The sequence below is a fragment of the Trachurus trachurus genome (assembly GCF_905171665.1).
Source record: "Trachurus trachurus genome assembly, chromosome: 9".
Classification (NCBI taxonomy): Eukaryota; Metazoa; Chordata; class Actinopteri; order Carangiformes; family Carangidae; genus Trachurus; species Trachurus trachurus.
Window position 1 is genome coordinate 23,282,477 of NC_139895.1, and position 25,423 is coordinate 23,307,899.

Sequence of the window (25,423 nt, forward strand, 5' to 3'; positions counted from 1 at the left end):
CCAGTTGAGGCTTCCTGTCAGCCAATCCTCTAAAACTGTTATACGCTGCTAAAATGAGCCGAAGTCGACTTTTTGATGGACTCGCACTTGTGTTGTGTGTCCAAAAGCAGGTTTTCATCTACCTTATGTTTCAGTACTATAATTTGTGCCAAATTAAAAAAAAGTCATGAGATCTCTCCAGGTCGCTTTGACCCTCATTATGAGATGAATTAGTGCTTCAAAAATAGAGGGCACACGCAGAGTTTTGGCTGGTTGGATCTGTGTTGGGTGCTGCTGGTTTGATGGTACTGGATGCAGGGAGCTCTAAAGCATGGGTAATATAATCCCCCTCGCACACACAAAAACACACGTACACACAAATCTGTGCACTACTGTGCAGACTAGTGGGTAGCGAGGGTTATCTTCAGTCCCAGATGGGTGACTAGCCGCCAGACCCTAAAGAAACTATGTACTATATCTATGTAAGTGCTTGTGTGTGTGTGTGTGTGTATCGCCAAGTTTCCCTATGCTGCCACCCCTTTCTCTCGGTCTCTCTCTCTCTCTCTCTCTCTCTCTCTGGGGTTGACAGAGGACAAAATGTGTTGCCGAGCGCTGGACTTCAGCAACCGCGCAGAAATCTGTGTGTGTCTATATGCATAGCCAGGGATAGCTATGGGAAAGGATTAGGACAGCTTTAGATGGGCTTTGTTTAATAAGCAGCACAACGGCTGCTCCGGATGGGAAACCACCCAACTCCAAAAACACACACATACAGACACACACTCACTTACACACACTTAACAAAACACCGCAGACACATAGGAAAGATACTAATGGGCTAAAAAAGCTAGGACCCTTTTGTTATGGTGGAAGCTGGGCTGTGGCAAAGTGTGCATGTGTGTGTGTGTGTGTGTGTGTGTGTGTGTGTGTGTGTGTGTGTGTGTGTGTGTGTGTGTGTGTGTGTGTGTGTGTGTGTGTGTGTGAGTGTGTGTTGACATTCTGTTTCAGGGATTGGGGTCCCTGGCTGTGGTAATTGGGACCGATGGAGCTGAAAGCGAGGGATGAACCATGGGATAAAGGATGGATAAAGAAAAGGATGGAACTGTGCACATTGCCCAAGGAGCTCTGCACTGATTGGTGTAGGGTGACCGCATGTGTGTGTGTGTGTGTGTGTGTGTGCGCGTACGTGTGTATGTATCTCTGCAGATGTGAACAGCTTAGCAATTTCCTCAGTGGACCAATTAGATGAGGGAAGCTCGGTCCCCAGGTGTGAAAGCCTCCTTCTGGTAAAAAGGAGCTTGATTATTGGGTGTATTAACTGTGTTTTAGCCAATGTTAATATGTGTGTGTGTGTGTGTGAGAGAGAGAGAGAAAGATTAAACTTGGCTCCCAGTGATTTGTGCACATTTGTGTGGATCTAGCTGTATGCCCAAGTCTAGACTAGGCAGCCCCAAAGAGAAGGCGATGAGTGCCATCCCTCTGCTTAAAGCTTAAATCCTACTGTGATCACCATAACAGAGATTTCACCACCAAACCAAACCATTGTTTCTCATCTAGGTCAGCGGGACCAGACCAGCAGAGATTTGGGGCTAAAGACTACTTAAACTAATGTACTTCTGCAGCTGCTCCGTTATCCCGCAAAGACGTCATACAAGAACCAACAGCTCCAGTAATGGAGAGAGAGGTGATAAAAGTGTGATGGAGGGAAGGACGCGGAGAGAAGGATAGAGATGGAGAGGACAAGAGGAGAGAGGTGAGGCCTGTTTCTGAGCACCACTCCTGGGAGTCTAAATGCTTCCTCATCAGTAAACAGTGAATAATTCATCTAGTTACCATAGAGAGCACACTCACTCACACTCACATCTGCATGTGCACAAACACACACACGTGCAAGCACACAAGCACACACACACACACACACAGCAAAAATCATATTCATGTCACAGACAGGCCATTTTTACCTCAGACAGACAGCCCGGTCCGGTGTGGAGCTTTTATTATTCACTAGCTTATGAACTCTGCGGGACCCTTCACTCTTTGACTGTCTGCACATGTGTATGTGTGTATTTTGTGTCTGTGTGCAGAAGCTGTGTGTATTTGCAGCATGTAGGAGTTTCATTTTTCTGCATCTCTTAAGGGTGAAAAGGAGGACAGAGAAGAGAGGCACGCAACATTCCCCTATCCATGACCCTGAGGCAAGAGCGCGTGCACACACACACACACACACACACACACACACACACACACACACACACACACGGAAATGACTCAAACAGATGATGGACAGTTGACAGCAGGGGTTTTATCCCAGAAACAAATACACAGCTCCATTTCCCAGGACCTCCTGTGTATATTAGAGCAACTAAACAATCCGATCCAGGGTTACATAAGTTACACAAACACACATACAGTATACACACACAGACAGACACACCTCTGACACACACACTCAAATAGCGGGGAGGCGGCGGGAGAGGTCTTCATGCCGTCTCAAACGCGTGTCTTTAATTCCTATTTGTCATGTATAATAACTGGATGTCTTAGTGGAATACCGCTGCGTGCTGCAGAATAAAAGAGCAATATTTTATGTAATTTACATAACCCCGGCCTGTGAATTGTTATTATGCTAATGTTGTCACGGAGCCACCGCCACAGTGCACTAAGGTGCCAGCCTTGCTTTTTTATAAACTGAAAGAAAAACGCAGTGAAACACAATAACCCCCGAAATAATCAATGGTAAACTGTTTACAAAAGCGGCTCGTGTTGCCTTTTGCTCTCATTATTTGATCACAGCAGTATTTCACATTTAAAACGAAACCAAAGATGAAGCAGAGGGCTGTGACATGGTAATGAAGTACAAGAGGAGGAAATGAGTTTTGTCTCTGGTTAATTTCAGCCCTGCCCCTGTATGTGTGTGTGTGTGTGTGTGTGCGTGTGTGTGTTATATGAAATGACTGATATGTCTGACTGTAACCTCTGCCCCAGAATACTATGGACACCTGTCTTCCCACGCAAGATCCTCCAGGACCCTCCTGCTCAATGCAGGCCTGATTTATTAGACCCCAAGGGCTCCCTCTCTCCCTCTTTTGCTTCTTGTTCGCCCTCTTTTCCTCGCTCGCTCTCTCAAACATGCACTCACACACATAGACAATCATCTTCCTGAAGGGCCACAGAGAGAAAGAGAGAGAAATGGCTCCTGTCATTTTTCCTCTTTTAACTCAGGCTCTTCAACGGTCTCTGTCACTGAGCCCCCGAGGGGAGGACATCAAACAAAGGAAAAACCTTTCACACTTTATTGTCTTTTACCACAGAGGGCTCATATCTCTTTTTTCACTCTCTCACCCTGTCTTCTCTCTTTTTTTTTTACACTTCTCTCATATTCCTCCCATTCATCTTCTCTCCCCTTTTCCACGGCCGGCGCACACTTTTTTCTATATCTATATTTCATAAAGTTTGACGGTTTGACAGTGCCCTTTGAGTGTGCCAGCTTGCCAGAAATACAGAGAGGGCAAACAAGAGAAAAAAGGGGAGAGAGTAGGGGAGACGGCAGAGTAGGAGAGAGATGTTCTGAGGTAGAAAGGAAAGAGATGGACGCCTGTCTGGAATCCAAACAGCAGTCTGTCACATCAGAGGGATGTTTGAAGAGCTGCGGTACCAGGCAGGAAGTTCTGTGCACCTGTGCAGAAAGAAAGGGTCTAAATTTCACCTGAATGTTGAAAACGTTACCTCAGGCATCGCACAACAAGTTTAACATCAGGCAGTTCAAAGACATCATGTCCATGCCGGTCATGTAAGTTTGTCACATTTACTTCTTTTCTTATGATTTCTCATGGTCTCGTTTCTCTCTGGTGCTTAAACATCAAGGAATCACATGGTGGGTGGGTTTCTGGATTGCCATGTTTGCTCAGTTCATATGCACGAGTTCCTGCAAGTCCTGACCTCGTCATGTGAAAACACAACACAGGTAATGAACATGCTCCCAGTTTATTGTACAGTATGTGCAGTTTCCCCCAAACTGAGGATGGTTCACACGAGGAGAAGATCCATCACACTTAACACTGGGCATTGGTTTTTTTCTTTTATGGCTTGTTTGTTTGTGCTCTTGTTGAATTTCTACACATGGGATTAGTTTAAGGACTTCAGTGAAAAATTAATAATTTAAAGATGGGGATACAGATGAAAACAAATTGTGCTGAAAGTTACTTAAAACAGTTATGTCTTTGTGAAAAATATAATTTAGTCTGTGGTGCAAACCTACCAATTAAAACAACTTTATAGACGTTGGTTGAAAGAACGTGTCTCATAACATGTTGTTTATGCAACAGCAAAAAAAAAAAAAACATCACTGCAGTCTCACATCCTCCATATTCACAGGTCACGTCTTCTTCATTTAAAGGGATAGTTCACCCAAAATTCTAATTTCACTCATTATCTACTCACCCTCATGTGGACTAAGGGCTGGGAGAATTTTCAGAGTCCTCCGTGCCTTCTCGGAGTTACGGGGGGGTCCGCGCAGCAGTATTTGTCCATATAATGGTTGTGAATGGTGCTCACTTTTCTTCGTCCAAAAAGACACACCAAAAAACATCCAAATACCTCCATAGTGCTCGTCTGTAATGTCCCTCTTGTATTGAAGCCCCGACATGAGAAATTGTTCCGAAAAAAATTAAATAAATCTATATTTTAAGCTTGTTTGTAGCGGAAGCTCCCAGTGTCTCAGTTCAATGCTCTTCCTGTGTCAGTGCAAATCTCGCGTGATTTGCACTGACCGGCGGAAACATTTCTCATGTCGGGGCTTCAATACAAGAGGGACATTACAGACGAGCAGTATGGAGGTATTTGGATGTTTTTTGGTGTGTCTTTTTAGACGAAGAAAAGTGAGCACCATTCACAACCATTATATGGACATATACTGCTGCCCCCCCGAGAAGGCACGGAGGATTCTGAAAATTCTCCCAGCCCTTAGTCGACATGAGGGTGAGTAGATAATGAGTGAAATTAGAATTTTGGGTGAACTATCCCTTTAAGACATGTAAAAACAGGATGTTGTCGTGATGGTTTGGGAATCTGCCATCTTATGTTCTGGAGGTTTTCACTGACACTTTACAGTAACATCTAGCTCAGTGTTGCACAGCGTCCACACCCCCTCCGCCTTCACTCCTGAGTGATACGACCATCCTCCCTCCCTCCTCCAGCCCCACAGTGAGCTTAACTGAGCAACACCAGTTTCATACTCCATCAAACTCCTCGTGAGACATAAAACAATCTGTTGCCTAACGATGTTGAAGTGTTGAACTGTTGTTGGGATAAGTAAATGTCAAGAAAATATACTTTTTATTCTACAAAGTATTTATGAATCCTATTTTTCTGTTTCTTTTTAATGACAGGCAGGCATTAAGATGTTTTCTTTCTTTTTAAATGTCAAAAGACAAAAGCACAAAAGCCTTAAAACTGCTCCACCTACTGTAAATTAGACAACTGGGACTCCTGGTCATAACTCAAACAGCTGCTTTTTCCCTGCCGGTGATATAATTCGTGGCTGTTTTGGCAGTGATGCTGTGTTTTCATGAGAAAATACTAACAATAGTCATTTTGGTTTGGAGCAGAAATACCACTGCATGTGAGTTATTCACTCTGTAAGACAACCCTGTCTTTTCATTTGCTCTATTTAGCCACGGTGTCATAAATTTTTCAGATCAGATCTTAAAGAGAACAAAAGGTTTCAGATGAATAATTGTGAATTTTTGCCTCAGTACCAGACAGAAAAAGTATGAAAATCTGTAGGTCCCAAATGAAAAAGCAGCTTATTAATCTTTTCTAAGTTTGTAAATCTTGCATTGTGATATCATCACACTGAGGCTCCAGTGCGCAGCTTTACAGAAATAAAAGTTTAAATATGTTTTTTTGTCACAAATCGTGAAATAACTGGAAGATAAAATCATGTATAAACTATAAATCGAATAGAAATCCCTTGATGTTGCTCCCCGCCATGCATTCGAGTGTGAGTGTGTGTGTGTGTGTGTGTGTTAGTGTGTGTGTTGCTCACCAAATGCAAAATTACACAAAGACAAACTGACAGAATAGCTGATCATATCACCACATAGCAGCCACAAGAGACATAAGCCCAAGGAGTAGTTACACACTGCATATTACACAGACACACACAAACACAAACTCTCTTTCTCTCTCACACAAACACACATAGTACACACACACACAGCAGCACCAGGGCAGGGGTTAAAACAAATGGCTTGGAGCGACCTTCATCTGAGGTAACGGTCTCCCTGTGGACTTCCTGCCCTTTTGCAGCCAGTAGAATTTCTCTGAGCGAAGAAGCTCGCAGCGTCATTATTTTCATCTTCCATGCAGGAGACGGAGCACTTCAGGACGTAAATGGCTTGACACAGCTGGTATCTTCTGCTCTGAGTTGGGGGTAGGCTAATCAATACGATTGAGGGAGATCAATCCTGCTGTGTGTGTCTCAGTGGTTTTCACACTGTGTTTATGCATGTGTGTGTGCGCGCCATTCCCCCAGGTGGTCATGGTGTTTAGCCGTTCAAGGATCTAATGTGAGACCTCCTGATGGGGGCTGTTAGGAGCTACACACACGGCCCAAACACTGGCTTGGATACAATTTGTTGGAGATTGGAAACACACATTTTGTGCATCTCTGTGAAAATACATCTGTGTGTTCTTAGTCTTTGTGCCCCGTGCATATGTGTGTCTGTGGAGGAATGTGTCTGTGCATGAATTTGCGTATGTGAAAGAGTTGTACCCAGGTGCAATGCCTGAAGGTTGGTGTGGTGAGGGATGGTGTGTGTTTGCATGTGTATGCGTGCGTGTGTGAAGGGATGACAGGGTGTACCAAGAGGATTCTTTTCCCAAAACCCCAGCACGAGAAATAAGGTCAAATTCAAAATATTGTGTCAAAGGGAATAAAAAAAAGTGAAAAGAAAAGAGAACGAGAGCTGTGAGGTATTTTATGTAAATTATGATGAATTAAAAATGTGGAATAAAAACAGGAAATCTCAACAGAACTGTCTCAGTAGCACAAAACTTCTACTTGAGGTTTTGTCTCAGTGATTAACTGTGATTAGGATATATTGAATTGATAATGATGCGGCATAAAGGATTGTGTGTGTTCATGTATCTAATTTGTGTTGTTATTGTTCATCATTGTTATGCACCAGAGAGGCTGGGATCTGAGATTTGTATTGATATGAATGAGATATGTAACAGTACAATCACTATTATGAGATTGATTACCATATTATGATAGCGATTCCTCATATCACTTTTTAAATGTTTCTTTCACTCTTATTCAACCTACTTTGGTTGAACATTATAGTATAGTCATTTTAATTTAATTTAATTTATTTTTTGCCCTTATGTATATTGGCGGTTATGATTTTGAAAAATTATGAAATTTGCTCATCGAGTGGATGAAAGCACAACGAGGCAGGGAGAATAAAGTGACACATGTGTGAGTGAGACAGAGACAAAGAGACTCAGAGTAGAGGAGACACCTGCGAGGCCTTTTACACCTCCCCTGCTTCGTTATTCTGTTTAGCCCTCGGTGATTAGGCGTGTATGTACTGTATGTGTGTGTGTGTGTGTTTTTGAGGGTGTGAATATGAGTTTGTAAAATAATGGGGGAGTGCACACAGACACGCTGCAGCTCCACAGACGCACACAAACATGTGCAGACACAATAGTGTCTGAATATTTCCCAACACTCAGGCCTGGAGTAAAGCAGGATAAATAATGTGTGCAAATATTTGGTTCACAGCCGGAGGTTCCATCTGAATAAGTCATCAGCTAGATGTGCGTGTGTGTGTGTGACGTGTGAACATGTGTGTGTCCTCCATTGATTGGTGTAGAACTGCAGACCTAAGATCGTATTTTTCCATGAGCTTGTCATAAAACATCCAAAACATCCACTTCAAATTTGAAAGAAACCTGAGGCAAAAGAGGAGAGTGTGTGCTGCTGCAGATAGCTTATGTCACCTTTGCTGGATGAATAATAAATATATCTATGTCATATGAAACTCTGAAAAATATTACAAAGATATGCACGTTTTATTTAAAAATTCACAAAATAAACCTCCTTTAGCTTCTTTGAATGTATCACAAATATGTCTCTATTAATTATACCTCCTTATTATCATATTGCTCCAAAGCTTCGTGCTGATATATGGTCAGCCATCAGAGCTAATTCCAGTGGTCTTTTTTTAAATGGAGTTAAATGAGAAAATTAGATGTGGAAATTATCTGTGATGGATGATGTCTTTTGAACTCTGATCATGAAACCAGTGCCAGAGCCAGCTTTCATCTTTCCTGTTTATCTCTCCCTCCATATTCTGGTTTTAAACACTTTCACTGTAGTATTTTTTATTATGCATATGTTGATTTTGAAACACTAGTTTTTGTTTCTGTCATAAGAGAAATCACTGACCTACATATTATACAGCTACTCACAGTTTTTCTTTCTCTCTGGGATGATGCTCACTCTAACAGCCACGCTGTTGTTATGAGTTTGGGACAGCGCTGCACCCCACCCTCCACCCCGGCCTGGGTGGGCCTGTCCGCGGGGTGCCAAGCAGGGTGTCTGTGTCCAGTGATGTGAATTGACATCCCATTTTAAAATGGATCCGTCTAAATTATTCAGTCTGTTATTTTAGTGTCAGTGTTCGGTGATGATGTCTGGTTGTCACGGAAACATGGTCCCGCAATCCCTCTCAGCCCCGCAGCTGAGTCCCTTTTGGACGAGGGGGAGGAGGAGGTGCACTGTGCCAGTCGGATCATTTCCACACAAAAAAAACGAGGTGAAAATACTGTCACTCCTCGTCAAGAAGTGTGCAAGAAAAAATGTCTCTCCGACAGTGAGAGGCTGTTTTTTTTATGTGACCACTACCAGTAAGACATTAAGCAGGATAACAAAAAAGAACATGATGTAGTGTACACTGCTAACAGGGTGTAGAGGAAACACAACACTGCTCTATAACTGATGAATATATACTGCACAGGCGGCTCTCTGGATCTGGCTTTCTTTCTCTCTCTTTTTTTTCTCCCTCTCGGACTATTTCAAGCACACACACTCTAACGCAGGATGAGTCCCAGGCTGTGATGGTTTATGGATCTCCAGTGAGACGTGAACACATGGAACAGTCATCTTGGCTCCCAACTGCTGGTGTGGAGTTTCCCTCCGTCCTCCACTCAGCTCTGTTTCTGTGATGAGAGGCTGCATCTGGGAGCTGACACTTCCCTCACTGGACACTTGTCTGCAAAGAAAAACTCCAATCCATTGTCAGCAGACTCAAACCCCTGCGTATTTTTCTGCATGTGTGAAAGTTATGTTTGTGTCTTGTTTGTGTACAGTAGACACTTCCCTGTGAGCGATCAGGCTTGAGGCAGAGCTCCAATGGCTCCAAGAACAGCTGGGGAATCAGACGGCGCTTCTGTCTTCGGCCTAAACACTGGGATTTACACTGTGCCCAGAGCCCAGACACACCGTGCTCCTCTGCCAAGACGAACATGCATATGCATGCAATCATGCACACGTGCACACAAAGGACTCATCCACTTGCACAGCTTGCATCATACATTACAAGTCATTTCATCATCTGTTAGTCATTTTTCATCTGCAGCTTTTCACCTTAAACAAACAACCATAATGCACTCATTGATTTATTCAGGGAGAGGAACAGTGAGGAGGAGAGAGAGTCTCCCGTGAACAAATTGGTTCCTGTTCAAGCAGCTTACTTGTGATATAACGTGCTACCTACTGTTTCAGTTCATTACGCGCTCACTCAGCAGCATTTTAAGCCCTATTTAACCAGACAAATTGACAAAGTCAGCACTCATTCTGTCTATTGTAGGCAAAAATACAGACAACGAGTCCGCTCCAACTGGGATCTTTCCAGTAAAACCATTGTACAGCATGCTGAGAAAACCTGTCAAACACAAAGATGTGATGTTTCACCTGGGTTCCTCTGAACTGTCACAGGACAGATGTTTTTGAAAGCCTGGCTTCTGTGTCAACATCCAACTCAAAAAAAAAAAAAAAAAAACTCACTGAAACTTTAAAGTCGAGTCAAACAGAGTCACATTTACACAAATTAAATATTTCACTCATCACTTGAGATGCTGTGTGCCACAAAGCACAGGACTAATGCCAGTCAGGATATGTTAATTCCCGCAGCAGCCATTTGGAGACACGCAGCCTGCTGTCTTCACAGTGTGACTCCAAATCCCACCATCCCTATCGCGCTTTCATCCCTACCTGTCAGCAGATGAGAGTTCTATACACCTGCGGCAACCTGTGCTGCTGTGTGTACACTAGTGTGCATTTGTGTGCACCCACAGAGGAGCTTGCTGTGCAAGCATATTCGCAGCCAGAATTTCTGACAAGCCTAATGAATCTCCAGAGAAATGCTACCTGCCAGCTCTCTCTTGTTCTGTCTTGTCTTCATTGTTCTCTCACAGTCTTGCTCCCCCCCCCCCTTGCTGTTTGTCAGCCTAAACAGACGCTGCTGCGCTCGCTGTGGTTGGTTTCGCCTCCATCAGCCAACAAACCACCTTTATCTGTTCTGGATACATACTGTATCTTATATATCACCACTAAATCCCAGTGAGGTAAATGGTCTGAGCGAGACCTTGGTGTTATTCATTATAGGGATTAGATGAACTTCTCTCACACGTTTCTGATTGATGCATCGTTACTCAAACTTCTTCTGTGTGAGAGAGGAACCTCCTTCCAGACAGGAGGCTTTAATTATACTTACCCATGCTGTATTAGTCATGCCTCAGCTCAGCTTGTCTATCCAAAATCCATTACCTATGCCTGAGGAGGCCTTGTTAGTTCACAACTGAGCGCTAATTGCACAACATTATGATACATAGACCTCATCTTGCTGTAATCACAGTAATTAGGGAAATAAAGTCGCATGAGCAGGGAGGTAGAAGAACCATGAATGTGAAGAACAAAAGACTCAAATCCAGTCGGTCTACCATCCACCTTAAATGTCCTTCAGAACACACACGCACACACACACACACACACACACACACACACACACACACACACATACTCACATGTCAGTTAGAAAGTTGTGACTGCATCACTGATCTGTTGCCTCGCATGAACCGACAGGGAGCGCGCACACACAGAGCATGAGTAATGAAACGCTTCACACTCATTTGGCTTTTGCACTTCAAATGAGATTGGCACGGCGCAGCGTCTAAAACACAACCATTAGATCTATAATGACTCTACAGCCAACTCCCTGTGGACTGACTACACACGCGCGCGCACACACACACACACACACTGCACCCTCCCAGCCCCCCAAATAGTCTATGTATTATGCATTCCACCCATCTGCCACTCTGTGAGCACTCTATCCCAGGGGGAAGAGAGGGGAGGAGAGGGGGAGGAGAAGAGAGGGAGGCACTCACAGCTGGATGCTGGAAAGAGAGAGGGGTGTTGAGCTTTTACCCTCTCTCTTTCTATGTCTCTTACTCTCTCTCTCTCTCTCTCTCTCTCTCTCTCTCTCTCTCTCTCTCCATCTGTATATCTGTCATGTTGCGGGCTGCTGGAATGTGAGGGGCTCACCTGTGTTTGGGCTTCTTCCTCTCAGACAGGTATGAGCATATGGCTCTGATGTATGAGTGATTTATAGATGCCCCATATCTTCTCTCTCTCTTTCTCTGTGTGTGTGTGTGTGTGTGTGTGTGTGTGTGTGTGTGCTAAGATGGTTTGTGTTTACCACTGGAGGATATGGATGGCCCAGCAGGAGACGGAAGCTGACCATCTGTACCACAACACTCAAAATACCCGTGAAGCTACACTGTGTGTGTGCAGAAACCAGCACATTAACAAAGCAACCTGCCTGCCTGTGTGTGTGTGTGTGTGTGTGTGTGTATGTGAGAGAGAGAGAGAGAGTGAAAGAGAGAGATTACAGCGTGATCAAAGATGTACAGAGTGGAATGACAAACTCAGTGATCATTTATCACCAGCGCTGCCTTCATGATCAGAAGTAACAGGCTTGAAAATCTCCCACTTCTTGGAAGTAGTGATACAGGAAACATGCACAAGGCTTCTGGTTATTTAACTCGATGTTCGCTGGCAAACTGACTGACAAAACAAGTTTGCTGCAGAGCAAAGCTGGAGGCGAGACCGGATCGGTTTTAATAGTGCGTCTTTGTCTCACAGCTGCCAAACATTCACCCTGACTCAGACCAAACTGCAACCCCATGATCCTCATCTGCCCTATTACATCCTTCAGCTGTTCCCTTCGTGCTGCGCTGCGTGGATGTGTGTGTGTGAGTGTGTGTTTGCCCAGTGAAAACAGAGGCTTCGTTGTCGCAGACTGTTCTGTCTGATGCAGCTGTGTGCGCTTCAGATGTTTTTACACAAAGGATGAAATGATAGATGAGAGAGATGTAGAGGCCAAAAACAAAGGGGATGATGAGGCGGATTGATGTTTATTTCAGATTCACTCGGGCTCATTTTGATGCAACGTTTGTGACAAATAGTTCACTTTGTAATTACCAGCACGTCTGTTTTTTTCATGCAACAACGACACCTTGTCAAGCTGAAATAGGAAAGTGTCCCTGTGGACCAGTGACACCTGAGATGACAGGTGTGTAACTTTCTGTGGCTATTCTATATATATATTTTTCAAGTTCTCAGTTGATGTTTGAAACACTGGCAAGTGCAACTAAAAATGTTTTCATGAAAAACAATTCAAGATATCTTGCTTTGCACTTTAATGAAATAGAAACTTATCCTGTGCATTTAAAAGTTAGTTAGCACTGATATATTCAATTCAATTCAATTCAATTCAATTCAACACTTTATTTTGGACACAGAGGTGGTCCATAGAACAATAAAATATACTTGCAGTATCAAAACTTATTAGATATTTTCTTGCAATGCAGCATTAAGCAACACAGGTGTAATAAATAGTTCACTGTTTAATCAACTACTCTGCATCATACTCTATAAGTTGATTATAGGTTTTGTGAGTTTTCATCTAACCGATCATTATAATTAAAGGAGTGGATATTACTTTATTCAGTCATTACTTTAGTCAGAAGAGAAGTTCAACTTGAAATACTTTGAATAATCACTTCAAAAATTGTACTTTCAGTAAATGCACTGAGATACTTCCACTAGGTATAAAAGGAAATGATGAGGTAAGATAAGTGAGAAGAAATCAAAGCAGAGAGGCAGAAATCCAAACAGAAAGCACTGTCATGATCATTTCTATTTTAAACCGTGCTGTCATGATAAAAATATTTTGGTTTTCGCGTCAGCGCCAGTCAATCAATGCACATCAACGGGGCAGGTCAGGGAAAAAGAGACTGGGGCTGAGAGCGTAAGAAGAGAAGGATCAATGTGATAATCTCCCTCTCTGGCCTGCGTTAAAGGAATCCTCTCCCACTGATCTGAGTGCTCTGATGATGCTACATTTCTCCTCAGCGTTTTAAAAGATAAACTAACCCCAAGATAAGTGCTCTCGCTTTTCCCACTCTGACACATTTTGCATGGACACACCTGAAACCGGCCTCGGTCTCCCTCCGTCTCTTTGTGACTGTGCAGTGAACGTGCAGACAAAGGACGGTCTGATAAGGCCAACTCAGGTCAAACACAATGAAACAGCTACAAAACAGGCTATTATAGGATTCGGTTTCCACTTGCATTACGAGGGGCTGTGATACCTGGGTTTTATCTTTTATGTTATCGTCTCAAATCAGGAACATAAACACACACCTGCACACACACACAAACACCTGCACACTCTTTACTTTTACCACCAATCTGAGTCAGAGATTGGATGTGTAGGATTTTTGTGTGTGTTTGCTGTGGGGACCGACACTAACAGTGAATAGAGGATAAATTAATATAATATCATGTCTGGTGTGAAGTGATGGAATGTAAAAACAACTATAAACCTGTTCATTAAACCTGTACATTTCATGCTATTGTTATACTCTATTTTAAACAGATTTCAAAACAATATGTTGTGCTTTTTAAATATCTAACAGTAGTAACTTACATAACTAATTAAAATTCTCAATTGAAAACATATGATCCCCTCTTTTCAAGTCATTCTTGTCCATTCATTACTGCTTATTTATCAAAACTTATTAAAAGTGGTGCAGAATATTATATTTTCAAATCAGTGCAAATGAAAATTGAAAAACTAAATGTGTTTAATGTAATTTTTAATTTACAATATTTCTACTATTTACAAATAAAGACATCAGTTATGCAATAGTAATGCATTAATATGATCAATAAATGATCCATAAACCGTGCTTAAAGTGAGAACGATAGTAAGAGATTCATTGCAGCATGTCCTTCGTTCACAGCCTTTGCCACGTTTGCAACAATGCAAACCCTCAAGATTTGCGCAAACACACACACACATATGCACACACTCATATATGCACACACAGGTGCACTATGGAGTTGCGAGAGCCATTTGTTGAATGACGGCCTGTTTGGAGTTGGGGTGGGGTGAGGGGAAGCTGTAGAGAGAAGTGGAGAGGGGAGGCCGAGGTGTGGAGGTGAAGACAAGCTGGACGTTCAGAAACAGACTGTCTTTGTGCCTGAGGCGCTGTGTATGAATGCATGTGTAACTAGGCAGAGCAGCTCTGTGGAAATGTGTGTGTGTGTGCGTGTGTGTGTGGAGGGGGAATCGTTAGTTTCAGGGCCCTCTGCTCCCGGGGCTCAGCTGTGCTGTAATTGATTAAATGAATTAGTATGAAATATATAAATTAAACTGCATGAATAGGGTCATATGTTATCAAGGATTCTGTGTGTGTGTATGTGTGTCTATGCAGATGGATGAGTGATTAGAATGAAATATGAAATTAGCCATGATAAATAGCACCATATGCATACATGTAATTGAATTAACCACCCAGTGTTCAGAGTGTTAGCACAAATGAAATGTTGAACGAGTGAGCTTCTTCCAGCAGAGAGGTGCACTGCAGGCTCATGGTTTGGGCAGAGAGGTTGTCAGACACTGCTCCTTTTTCTTCCACTCCCTCATCAGTGTCCAGGATGTGGAGCTGGGTGGTAAAGTCAGAGTTGAATGGCAGCAAGTTGGACTGTTTCAGCTGCTTCAGCTGAGCTCTGTCGGGGGGAACGAACAGAAAAATACTCCCTCACTTGTGTTTTGATGATGGTGGTGGACACAGCTGTCAAACATGTGGACAGAGAATCTCACAGAGGTTTTTAACTGGGTTAAGTTCTGATGTAACACCGTCAAGGCAAAAAATTAATGTTTCTGAAGAATTTGATTTCGACAAAATTTATTTCGGCTCTTTTGAATAGTACCGATACCATGTTAGTTACTGATGCAGTAAGATGGATGCAACATGGAGTTGGTCAAGGGAGATTTATTTTTTTCCCATTTTTATGTTGCCCATGTTTTATACATAAAAAAATCATGAACACAACCTATCATGGTTTGTCAACTCTGAAACAGATCAAATGGGAATACAGTACAAGTGTAAGCTAATTACTTTTATACACTGCTAATAAAAATCAATCCCTCCTCCCCTTTACAACCACCTGTGTGTGCTTACCTCTTACACACACACTTTTTGCTACATACACACATGTGCATTTTCTAGAATACAACATTTGTTACACATCCCCCACTCTCTCTCTCTCTCACACACACACACACACACACACGTGGACGTCCTCGCTGGTGAGATCAGAGGCTTCTGCCACAAACAGGAAGCCAATATAATCTAATATCAGAGCCTGTCGGACTTGCACACATCATCTCTGCTGGCCACACTTACTGTCAAGCTGTACAGTGACTGTGTGTTTGTTTTACTGACACAATCAAGAAGAAACGAGTATAGCCATGACTAAACTTATGGCCAGAAGTGATGTGAGTGAGTGTGTGTGAATGTGTGTGTAGTGTACGTATACTGTAGTTGAGTCATATTAGTAGAAAAAACTACCCGGCTATGACACACACAGCACATAAAACATCAGCCACAGAGAGGCTCTGTTTGCTGCACACTCACCTATATACATTTTATGCATATAGGCACATATAGCAAACACGTTTAGACAGGGTGGCACAGTCTGGCAGACTGTTGTTGGTAGCAAACACCGTCAAGACAATAACTTCTGACTGTGGCAGAATACAAAGTGTTAAAAGAACAAACACAGTGTAGATAAGCAGACTAAGTAAAAGATTATCTAGAGCTGTAGATACTTCGGTGCTTGCTTTGAAACCTGCCCAACTCAATAACCTTTCCTTGAAAAGGGAAGTTTGGATCTGGTTCAACTTCTTTGCAAAAGAAAGTTTTAAAACCGATTTCAACAGCCTTCAGAAAGTGGGTGTTATTTAAGTTATTCATTTATGAATTATAGCTAGCTGTAGGTGGGGTGAACAGTCGTGACAGCAAGGTAGAGGCTGCTTTGCATATACAGCTGCTTGCTCAGTATTCAGTGTCTGTCATTATAGCTGGGAGCTGTTTACACTGTCTGCTCGCCTGTGCCTTCTGCTTTTCCTTTTTTCTTTTTCTTTTTTTTTTGACTGTGCATATTTACAACCGTTGTGTGTTGTTATGTCTGGACTTTTTTTTTTTTTTGTCACATACAGAGCTGTTCCCGTCACACCGTGCCCTGCTCTGTCCCTGTCCTGCAGAGAGGCCAAACTCAACCAAATAAACTTAAAAATGTGATATGTCATCCTGAGAGTGTTTCATCAGAAAACATAAATCAATTAACTCTTGCACAGCTCTTATGTTCAGTAGATCAACTACATCAAAGCTTTGATGCAGCATCAGCAGAGAGGAATCAAAGTAGCCTATATTACTGTAAAAGGTTATGGTGCATGCCAACTCTTTATGGTTATTCTATCATTTTGGTTTCAATATAGACCAATTTATGTTTTTGGTGTGATAATACAAACCTCAGAATATGCATCAACAAATATGAAACAAAACAGTACTTGATTATCATTTTAATGATGAGAAGTGATTTATTCCTGCAGCAACACAAAGCTTTATGGATTTTTTGTTGTTATTGTTTTTTTTTTACCATCATAAAGTTTTATATTTACATATAAATCTAAAACCCTAACTTTGAAACAACAATAGTTATTGCTGCTGCTGCTGCTGCTGCAGAAAAGCAGCAAAGAGGAGGACAAAAAGAAATAGTTATTTCCTCTAAACTCTGGTTTGTCTTGATCAGCTCTCACTCCGCCATATAAAATGCCTTGGCAGCACTGCATCGGAAACCCATTATTCTCTTCTTTGTACACAGTGATTTAATGGCATCTTACCATCGTTTTACAACTTTTATCTCTGGCCTCTTCATTATTCTGCAGACTGCTCTCTCTCTCTCTCTCTCTCTCTCTCTCTCTCTCTCTCTCTGAGAGGCGGGTTTTCCGCCAGCAGGGTTTGGTTGATTCTCTATTGATTTGCTGGTGGGGCAGAGGAGGAGGAGAAGAAAGTGAAAGGGGAGGAGTGGAGGAGAAACCCCGGCCTGGTGAGCCAGAGAGAGAGAGAGAGAGAGAGAGAGAGAGAGAGAGAGAGAGAGAGAGAGAGAGAGAGAGAGAGAGAGAGAGATGTGATTGTGCGTGTTTGGGACGAGAGAGGAGAGCACAGAGTGATCACAATCAAGGCAAAAGTCAGACCGCGGTGGGAGCGCACTTAAATCACGTGGGGGTGTGGATTTGTACAGGGAAAAAGTAAAAGTGTCGTCGGAGTGACTTCTGGTTGTACTTTGTTCTCCTCTCTTTGCTTTTCCACCCCCTCCGCCCTGCATTCCGCGGAGCAGCTGTGTTTTAATGCCCCTGCGCACCCGAGGAGGAGAGCAAGGAGAGAAGAGTGAGGAAGAAGAGGCAGAAGGAGAAGGAGAAGAAAAAGAAGTGAGAAGGCCTGGACACCACCCCTTCTCGTCCATTGGAGGTCTGTCCACTCTCCCCTCCTGGCCCTGCATGGACGGGGATGGGGAGAGCCGGATGCTGTTGCCGCGGGGCTGAGCGCCTCGCCTCTCCGTCTCTGGTGCGCCGCTTCCGGCCAGTGCTGCTGCTGATCATCGCTCTCTGCTGCGGTGCTCACATAGGTAACAAACTACACTTCAACACTGCAGCCACTACAAGACTGTCGGTCATCTGTGATTTTAACGCACTTTGTCGCCCAGTTCCGCACTAATTGCTGCGTGCTGCTGCACTTACGACCTCAGGAACTATATTTAATGTTAATTCTGTGGCATTGAACAGTCGTCACCGCTACTTTATTAGTTATTAAGCGTTTGCAATCATTGTGTTGCCGATCCTGGTGTTAGGCCCAGCGCTGCCTGACAATGGCTCTCTCTCCAGCGGCAGTGCAGCAGTCTGAGCACGGATCGAGTTTCTCCTCCTCTCTCCTGGGCCGTCATTCTCCTGTCTGCCCCTTAATGGCTCTTGGAGGAGGGGAAGAGAGGGAGTAGAGGGTGACTACCTCTGCTCATATCCATAACAGAAAACAGTTAGAGCAGAGTGATATCCAGAATCTATCTTTAGTCTAAATGTGATGAGAAAAAAGTTTAAATAGAGACCAGGGTGTGTTGTAAATCTGATTAAATCTATTGTGGACTATAGTTTGTGGTCAGTTGCATGATGCAAATAATAAAACGCACCATAAGAAATAGTAGGAAGTGATCAAAGTTACACAAGCCAGATTCTTGAAAGAAAAAAAGCCATAAAGCAATTGCTTTTCTAAACAGCAGTTTCTTTGTATTGGTGGTTGTTTGTCTTCTGATCACCGAAAGCAGGAACTCACACATCCCAGTCTGAGGTGGCTGCTGGACTGAAAAGAAAACACAGAATTTATTAAAAAGGACAAAGATTAATGTGATGTTTGTAAGGATTACTGACTGAAACAAAGTGTGGCTCACTTTCTGTACATTTACTAACTCATCATTTAGCATATTTCATCCACAATTCATTTGGTTATGATTAGTGAAGACAGATGCATTTCTTATTTGGTGCAAGAAGGAGTCAAATGTCTTTTTTTTATTCGGCCAAGTGTGTAGTTTTGCCGTGTGTGCAGGGGGTTGGCTGTTGTGATGGCTGTCTGTTGAACAGTCACACCTCCAGTAATTAGTTTAACACGGCTCAGTCAGCGGGACAAAACCACCCCTGCACGCAGCCTGGTGGGAGCAGAGAGACCCACTTCACATTAAAGACCCTCTTGGCACTTTCTGTTACACATGCGTCACCTGGAAAGAATGTGTATTATTTAGTCTGTTTAGCCAAACAGAACGTTTTATTTGTGAAAACTATCACATATCGAGGTATTTATACACATTTCACTGTCACTCCAGCTGTCAGCCCCATGTGTCTGTTTAGACTGGAAGGCAGGAATGTCTGAATCGCTGACTATTGTTCACAGCGTCGAGTCGAGAGAGATGGAATAAGAGAAAGAGAGCAGGCTGTAGCTGTAGTGAGCTCCTGTAAAGCTTTGTATCTTTAAGCTTGGAGGGCTGTTTGTGTGATTTGAGCTCAGTGTGCGAGAGAGTGCACACAACAAGGTGATCAATAAGCACTTCACAAGCCATTCCCTTCGGTTGAGAGATGATCCCAGTAGATCCTTTTCTGATCTCTGGAGATCAGAGAGGTTGGAGGCAGTCGGATAGGGAGACAAAGAATCTGTAAACCTTGGGAGATTCGGCTGGGGGAGCTTTTGACCTCTGCCTGATGGTAGAGAAGGTGCCTAAGGATGTGGAGAAGAGAGGCTGAGAGATTGACCGGGGGTGAGGAGACTGGCCAGGGAATCGGGTGGAGAGGGCTGACGGCTGAAAGCAAAGTAGTGCTGATGAAGAAACGATTCAAGCATGGGGGGGTGGAGATCAGATCTGAACAGATGAGACTTGAGAGAAAAGAAGAGATGAGACATGTGAGATGAACAAGTCAGTTGGGAGAGGGGGATGGAGTGAAAAAGAGAGGTTGATATTATGGTAGGACGTGGTGTGGGCATTGCTGACTGTTTTATTGTGTCTATATTAGATTTTTGCCCCAGGGGATGAAACAAACCAGGCTCTGGGTGTGTTGATCTGCTCTCACTAGTGGAGTTATTTGCTATCTTCTTCACACTATTTTCAAGTCAATTCAGTATTCATCACTCCGGCTCGATTTACCACACATCTATGTATTATGTATATGCATAGATTAGGCACTCTTTTGAAAGTACAGCTGTGGATACACATAGAGATGGCTTCAGAAAAGGGAGTTCATGGGAAACCTTGAAGAACAAAAAGAAAGTGCTGTAATATTGACTCAGAACATCTTATAAAAATCCTGTTTGCTTGATGCATTCATAGGAAAGACACAGCGCAGAGTGGAGCTGGTGCGAAACTTCATCAGTTACTCGTCTTCAGAGAAGTTTTGACCTTTGTTTAAGTCGGTGGTTTGAACCCGAGTCCCTTCAGTTACAGGGTCAAGTCCCTTTTCACTACGTCACCCTTCTGGGGACAGTGTCAGTGAATGAGCGCTTTTGTGCGTCTGCAGAGCAGCTCATGATTCCGATCCCCTCGGAAAGAGAATAAACCTGCTCTGATTAGATTGGAAACGGTATTTAGGTACTGCAGGGCAGATAGGAGGGAAAGAAGGAGGCTGTTGGTGCGCCAGTCAAAGACACAATGTGTCCTCAGTACTCAGACCGTCTGTACAGTGGTGGTTGGCATTGAAAGCAGCCTGTGTGTGTGTCTGTGGGTTGTGGTGTCAGTATTTAACAGGCTGGAGCGAGATTCTGAAGCATGGTGTGAGTGGGGGTCCTACCTGCACCCTGCTTTCTAAAACCCAGAACACTACTGCCCCCAAATGGTGGCATCCAACTTCTTCATGCCCCAAAATCAAATAAATGTACAAAGAAGACCAAACTGGAATGTGCTGTTTGTGCTTGTGCGTGTTTATGTGTTAGTGGCGACTCATGGTTGTTGAGCGATGATGTGACATTGAGGGAATCTGTTGATTCCACTAAAAACCATGTACTTTCTGCTTTTGCTTGGCTGTTAGGAGATCATGCCACCATCTGAGGATCACGGACTGTGTGTGTGTTTAACGGAAGCACAACCAGCATTCTTTCTAAGATAGCTATTTGTGTGTATGTGTGTGTATGTGTGTGCGAGCAGCTGCCCATACACTGCAGAGCCTCTCTCTCTGGCCTAATCTAATAGGAGCACGCTGTGACTGATGCATTAGGTATGGTCTCTAATCTCTCTTTCGCTCCAACTCTCTCTCTCTCTCTCTCTCTGATGATCTATGATATAAAAGGCTGGTTTGACCCTTGTTGCGTTCAAAACATTCAGAGGACAGAATAATCAGTCTCTTGAATGCATTTCTGTACGTTAGTCGGCTCTGGCGAGCATTATTACAGCTGTAAACAAACATTAATCTGCCACAAAAACATAACTTGAAGTCATATTCAATAAAGGGAACATTTGACTGTGTATTATTTTCCCTGTTGTTGTTCTGCAGGATGCACAAACACACAATCTTTAAAAAAAGTGTGAAGAACAATAGACGTTACACAGTCATGGTGGTATTGCAAAGCTCAGCCTGTATTATCTCTGGCTACCATACCTGATGTGTCATGGATTTGTCTGTCTTTTCCTTTGCTCCTTGGTGGAAAATGTTCTTTATCTTTCTCGCCGGCTACTCTTAGGTTTATTACACTTCAGGTTTATTACACTCACAGAGCGGCTCTGCTGATTGATCAAGACTTTGAACCTGTGGCTGGTTCTTTTTCCAATTTTATTAGGCTGGATTGTAACAGGCTGGTAGCGCTGTGTGTTTAAGATCAAAGCCTTCCTCGCGCAGAAACCTTAATCGTCGTCCCTGAACACTTCAACTTTCCATTTCTAGACAGAGCCAGCTCATTCTCATTCAGGCCTACCTATTATTTCTGACTATCTGTGTTACTGTCTGTTCCCCAGGTCAGTGTCAAGTGGCCACCCCTCAGTGTCGCATCCAGAAGTGCACCACCGACTTCGTCTCCCTGACCTCCCACCTGACGCCAGCTGTGGATGGCTTTCACACAGAGTTCTGCAAGGCTTTACGTGCGTACTCGGCCTGCACCCAGAGGACAGCCAAGTCCTGCCGGGGGAACCTGGTCTTTCACTCGGCCGTGCTGGGCATCTCGGACCTCATGAGCCAGAGGAACTGCTCCAGAGACGGGCCCACTTCCTCCACGCACCCCGAGGTCTACCTTGACCCCTGCAGCTACCACAGTCGCACTCAATATGCCCACACACACCCCCACGTGCACGCACACACACACATGCACTCCCATGCCCACGGCCACGGCCGCAGCCACGGCCACTCTCAGCCCGGCTACCTGTTCTGTGGGCTGTTTGGCGACCCACACCTGAGGACGTTTAAGGACAGCTTCCAGACTTGTAAAGTGGAGGGGGCCTGGCCTCTCATCGATAATGACTATCTGTCGGTGCAGGTCACTAATGTTCCTGTGGTACCTGGCTCCAGCGCCACGGCAACCAATAAGGTGAGAGGAGGAGAGCTTGTGCAAAGGGGGGAGCAGAGAGAAGTTGGATTTTTGGGGTCTAATTTGCTGTCATTAAGGCTGAAAGAGTTTCCTAAGTGAGAGCAGCTGGTGTAATTTAGTTTATTTCTGTGTGTGTGTATGTGTGTGTCAGAGAGAAACATTTTCTGTAATGACCTCTAAGTTGCTTTTCTGTGTTGCAGAGGAGGAAATCTTATCAGTGTGAGCCTGGAAAACACCCTTGCTTGCCTTGCTCTACTTTCCACTCTCTTCCTGTCTTTCTCTCTGTGTCTTTCACTCACAGATGTGAGGCAAACAGCCCGATCTTGTGACTGTCTCTTTTGACTGAAGCAGTGTTGGAAACCTAACTTGGTTAATGGCTGCTTATAGCATGACCTCTAATAACATGGAATGAGATGTGTGAAAGGACCTACTGTTTACTTATGTGTGCTTTCGCTAGTATTTGTGTGCGTGTGTGCCTCATAAGTGGCACTCCTACACTAAGCTTAAAGCACTGTGTGTTAAAGGTCCTTATCCCTGTGAGACAAAAACGACACACTTGCTCTTAAAAGCACACGCACACACACGCACGCACACATACACACCAAATGGACAACGAGCCACACAAGGTGATCTTTGTGGTGTTAAAGAAGCGATGTTGATGTTTCCCCCAATGATCTACCCTCCCTCGTTTAATCGATAGCTTTAATTATTAAAGCACATACACAACCATGCATACACTTAGTCAGTGGCAGAAACACACACACTTATTAAGCAAATAGTAGGCTTGCTACACTGAAGGTCTAACCTTGTGTCAGAGGTGGGGCAAGTTATTAGTCATGATTATTAGGGACACACACTCTCTCTCACACAAACGCACAAACACACACATGCACGCACACATTAACAGCCCTCCAGGCTTAATGGCCTGCCAGGCCTCATTCCTCACAGCTGTCATGTGAACAAAGCAGCCATTCACCGGAACTATGATGCTAGTGCTAACCGTAATGCTCACACCACACCCTGTATCCACCACTGGGGCCCTGGCTGTGTATTTTAATGTATGTGTGTGTGTGTGTGTGCGTGTGTCAGCATGTTTGCATAGCTGTGTCAAATTACTACTTGTTAAAAAGTCATTTAGTAATTTCTCAAATGTTGAGAGTGATGAGAGTCAATAACCTGTGTAGGTAAATGTTAATACGTGTGTGTGTGTGTGTGTGAGAGAGAGAGAGAGAGAGAGACTTTTTCTTTTCTTTTTTACCTAGGGCTGTAACCACTGATCATTGTTATTATCAATGAATCTGCTGGTTTTATTCTTAATTAACCGATGAATGATTTAGTCAGTAAAATGCCCAACAAAAAGTATTCAGTTTGCAATGACATGAAACAGAAAAGCAATAGATCTTCACATGATTTACATTTGCTTGATAAATTATCTGTAGGATAAAGCACTTATTAATTCTGTTCATTAACTTCACAATTAATTAGGGCTGCATCTGTGATTATTGTCACTGAACCATGTGCTAATTATTTTCTTGAATAATCAATTAATCATTTTGCTTCTCACAAAATCAAGAAAAATTACCATCCCAAATTCCCAAACCCCAAGTAAAGTCTCCAGAGCACTTTGTGTGACCAGAAACAAGAATCCCAAAACTTGAGAAGCTGAAACCAGCAAATATTTGGCATTCCTGCTTGACTGAAAAACAGTTGCAGCACTACAATTAATCAACTTCTTGTTTCAGCTCCACTCATCATGATGAAAGTTGAGTTTGACCTATATCTAATGAACTGGCTTTGCAACTAAACTGTGGTTTTTGCATATCAAATCCAATCCATTCACTGAGCGCAGACTGAACTTAAAATATTTGTTCAACTTTTCCGATGGTCCCTGTCTCCTGCTCTGTAGATCACCATCATCTTCAAGCCCTATGAGGGATGCACAGACCAGAGGGTCTACCAGGCCGTCACAGACAACCTCCCTGCTGCTTTTGATGATGGCACCGTGAGCAGCGGAGACCCCATCCACACTTTTGCCGGTGCAGACGGGGCAGCCGGAAAGGTCCGGGCTCTGTGGATCTCCGAGCGCATCCCGGGCCACCACGTGGAGCTGCACGCCGGCTACATCGGTGTGACTGTAATTGTTCGACAGTTGGGCCGCTACCTGACGCTGGCGGTGCGGATCCCGGAGGAGCTGGCTCAGGCCTACGATGCCACCCAGGATCTGCAGCTCTGTCTGAACGGCTGCCCCAACGGAGAGCGCATCGACCAGGCGGGGCATCTCCCCCTGCCCCTCTCCCCTCCTGCTCTCGGGCTACAGCTGCAGCAGCTGCGTCGGCCCAGCTACGCCTCACAGACACAAGCGTACCCCTACGGTACCCCACAGGTTTTCGGTGTGGATGGGGCAAAGGAACGCTGCAAGGAGAAGCTGGAGGTGCAGGACATTTATTTCCACTCCTGCGTGTTCGATCTCTTGACCACCGGGGACGCTAATTTCACAGTGGCAGCGTACAGTGCACAGAAAGACATGGAGAGTCTCCACCCACACCGAGACAGATGGAGGATCTACCCCCGCGGCTCTGCCACCTCCACCTTAAACTCTGATTGTCAACCTATCAAGCAGCTCACTCTGCTCCTGCTGTTCTCTCTGAGTGTGGCATTGATGTATTAGCAGGAATAGAAGTCTCTGTGTGCGCCTGCCTGCGTGTGGGCTCGTGTATGTGTGTGCACTAGAAAGAGAGTTTTTTTGCTGAGCACTGATACTGAGCACTGATTCCTCTCCTGTGCAGAGAGGAAGCAGCAGGCTGGACAGTTACTGGGAATGGGAACTTTTTTTTGTAGAAGAGGTGGCAGACCTCCCAGTGGGCACAGGGGATGCTGGTGACACTTAACTGCATCTCACCTGGCAGAATCCGCT

The 25,423-nt window shown here is 44.0% G+C and overlaps 1 protein-coding gene across 1 annotated transcript; it reads left to right on the forward strand.

The window, feature by feature from the left end:
• Positions 1-17,592: 17,592 nt before the first annotated feature.
• Positions 17,593-25,208, forward strand: rgmb (repulsive guidance molecule BMP co-receptor b). Its single transcript, XM_083978202.1, has 3 exons — positions 17,593-18,091; positions 21,944-22,509; positions 24,416-25,208. The coding sequence occupies exons 1-3, from the start codon at positions 17,974-17,976 to the stop codon at positions 25,175-25,177; spliced, it is 1,446 nt and encodes a 481-aa protein (XP_083834328.1). The 5' UTR covers positions 17,593-17,973; the 3' UTR covers positions 25,178-25,208.
• The last annotated feature ends 215 nt before the right edge of the window (positions 25,209-25,423 follow it).

Bases quoted from the DNA above. Each gene is read 5' to 3' on its own strand.
- rgmb (XM_083978202.1), top strand. From the start codon at position 17,974: ATGGGGAGAGCCGGATGCTGTTGCCGCGGGGCTGAGCGCCTCGCCTCT. The intron at 18,092-21,943 runs GTAACAAACTAC...TCTGTTCCCCAG, and splicing joins CTGCTGCGGTGCTCACATAG to GTCAGTGTCAAGTGGCCACC. The intron at 22,510-24,415 runs GTGAGAGGAGGA...CCTGCTCTGTAG, and splicing joins GCGCCACGGCAACCAATAAG to ATCACCATCATCTTCAAGCC.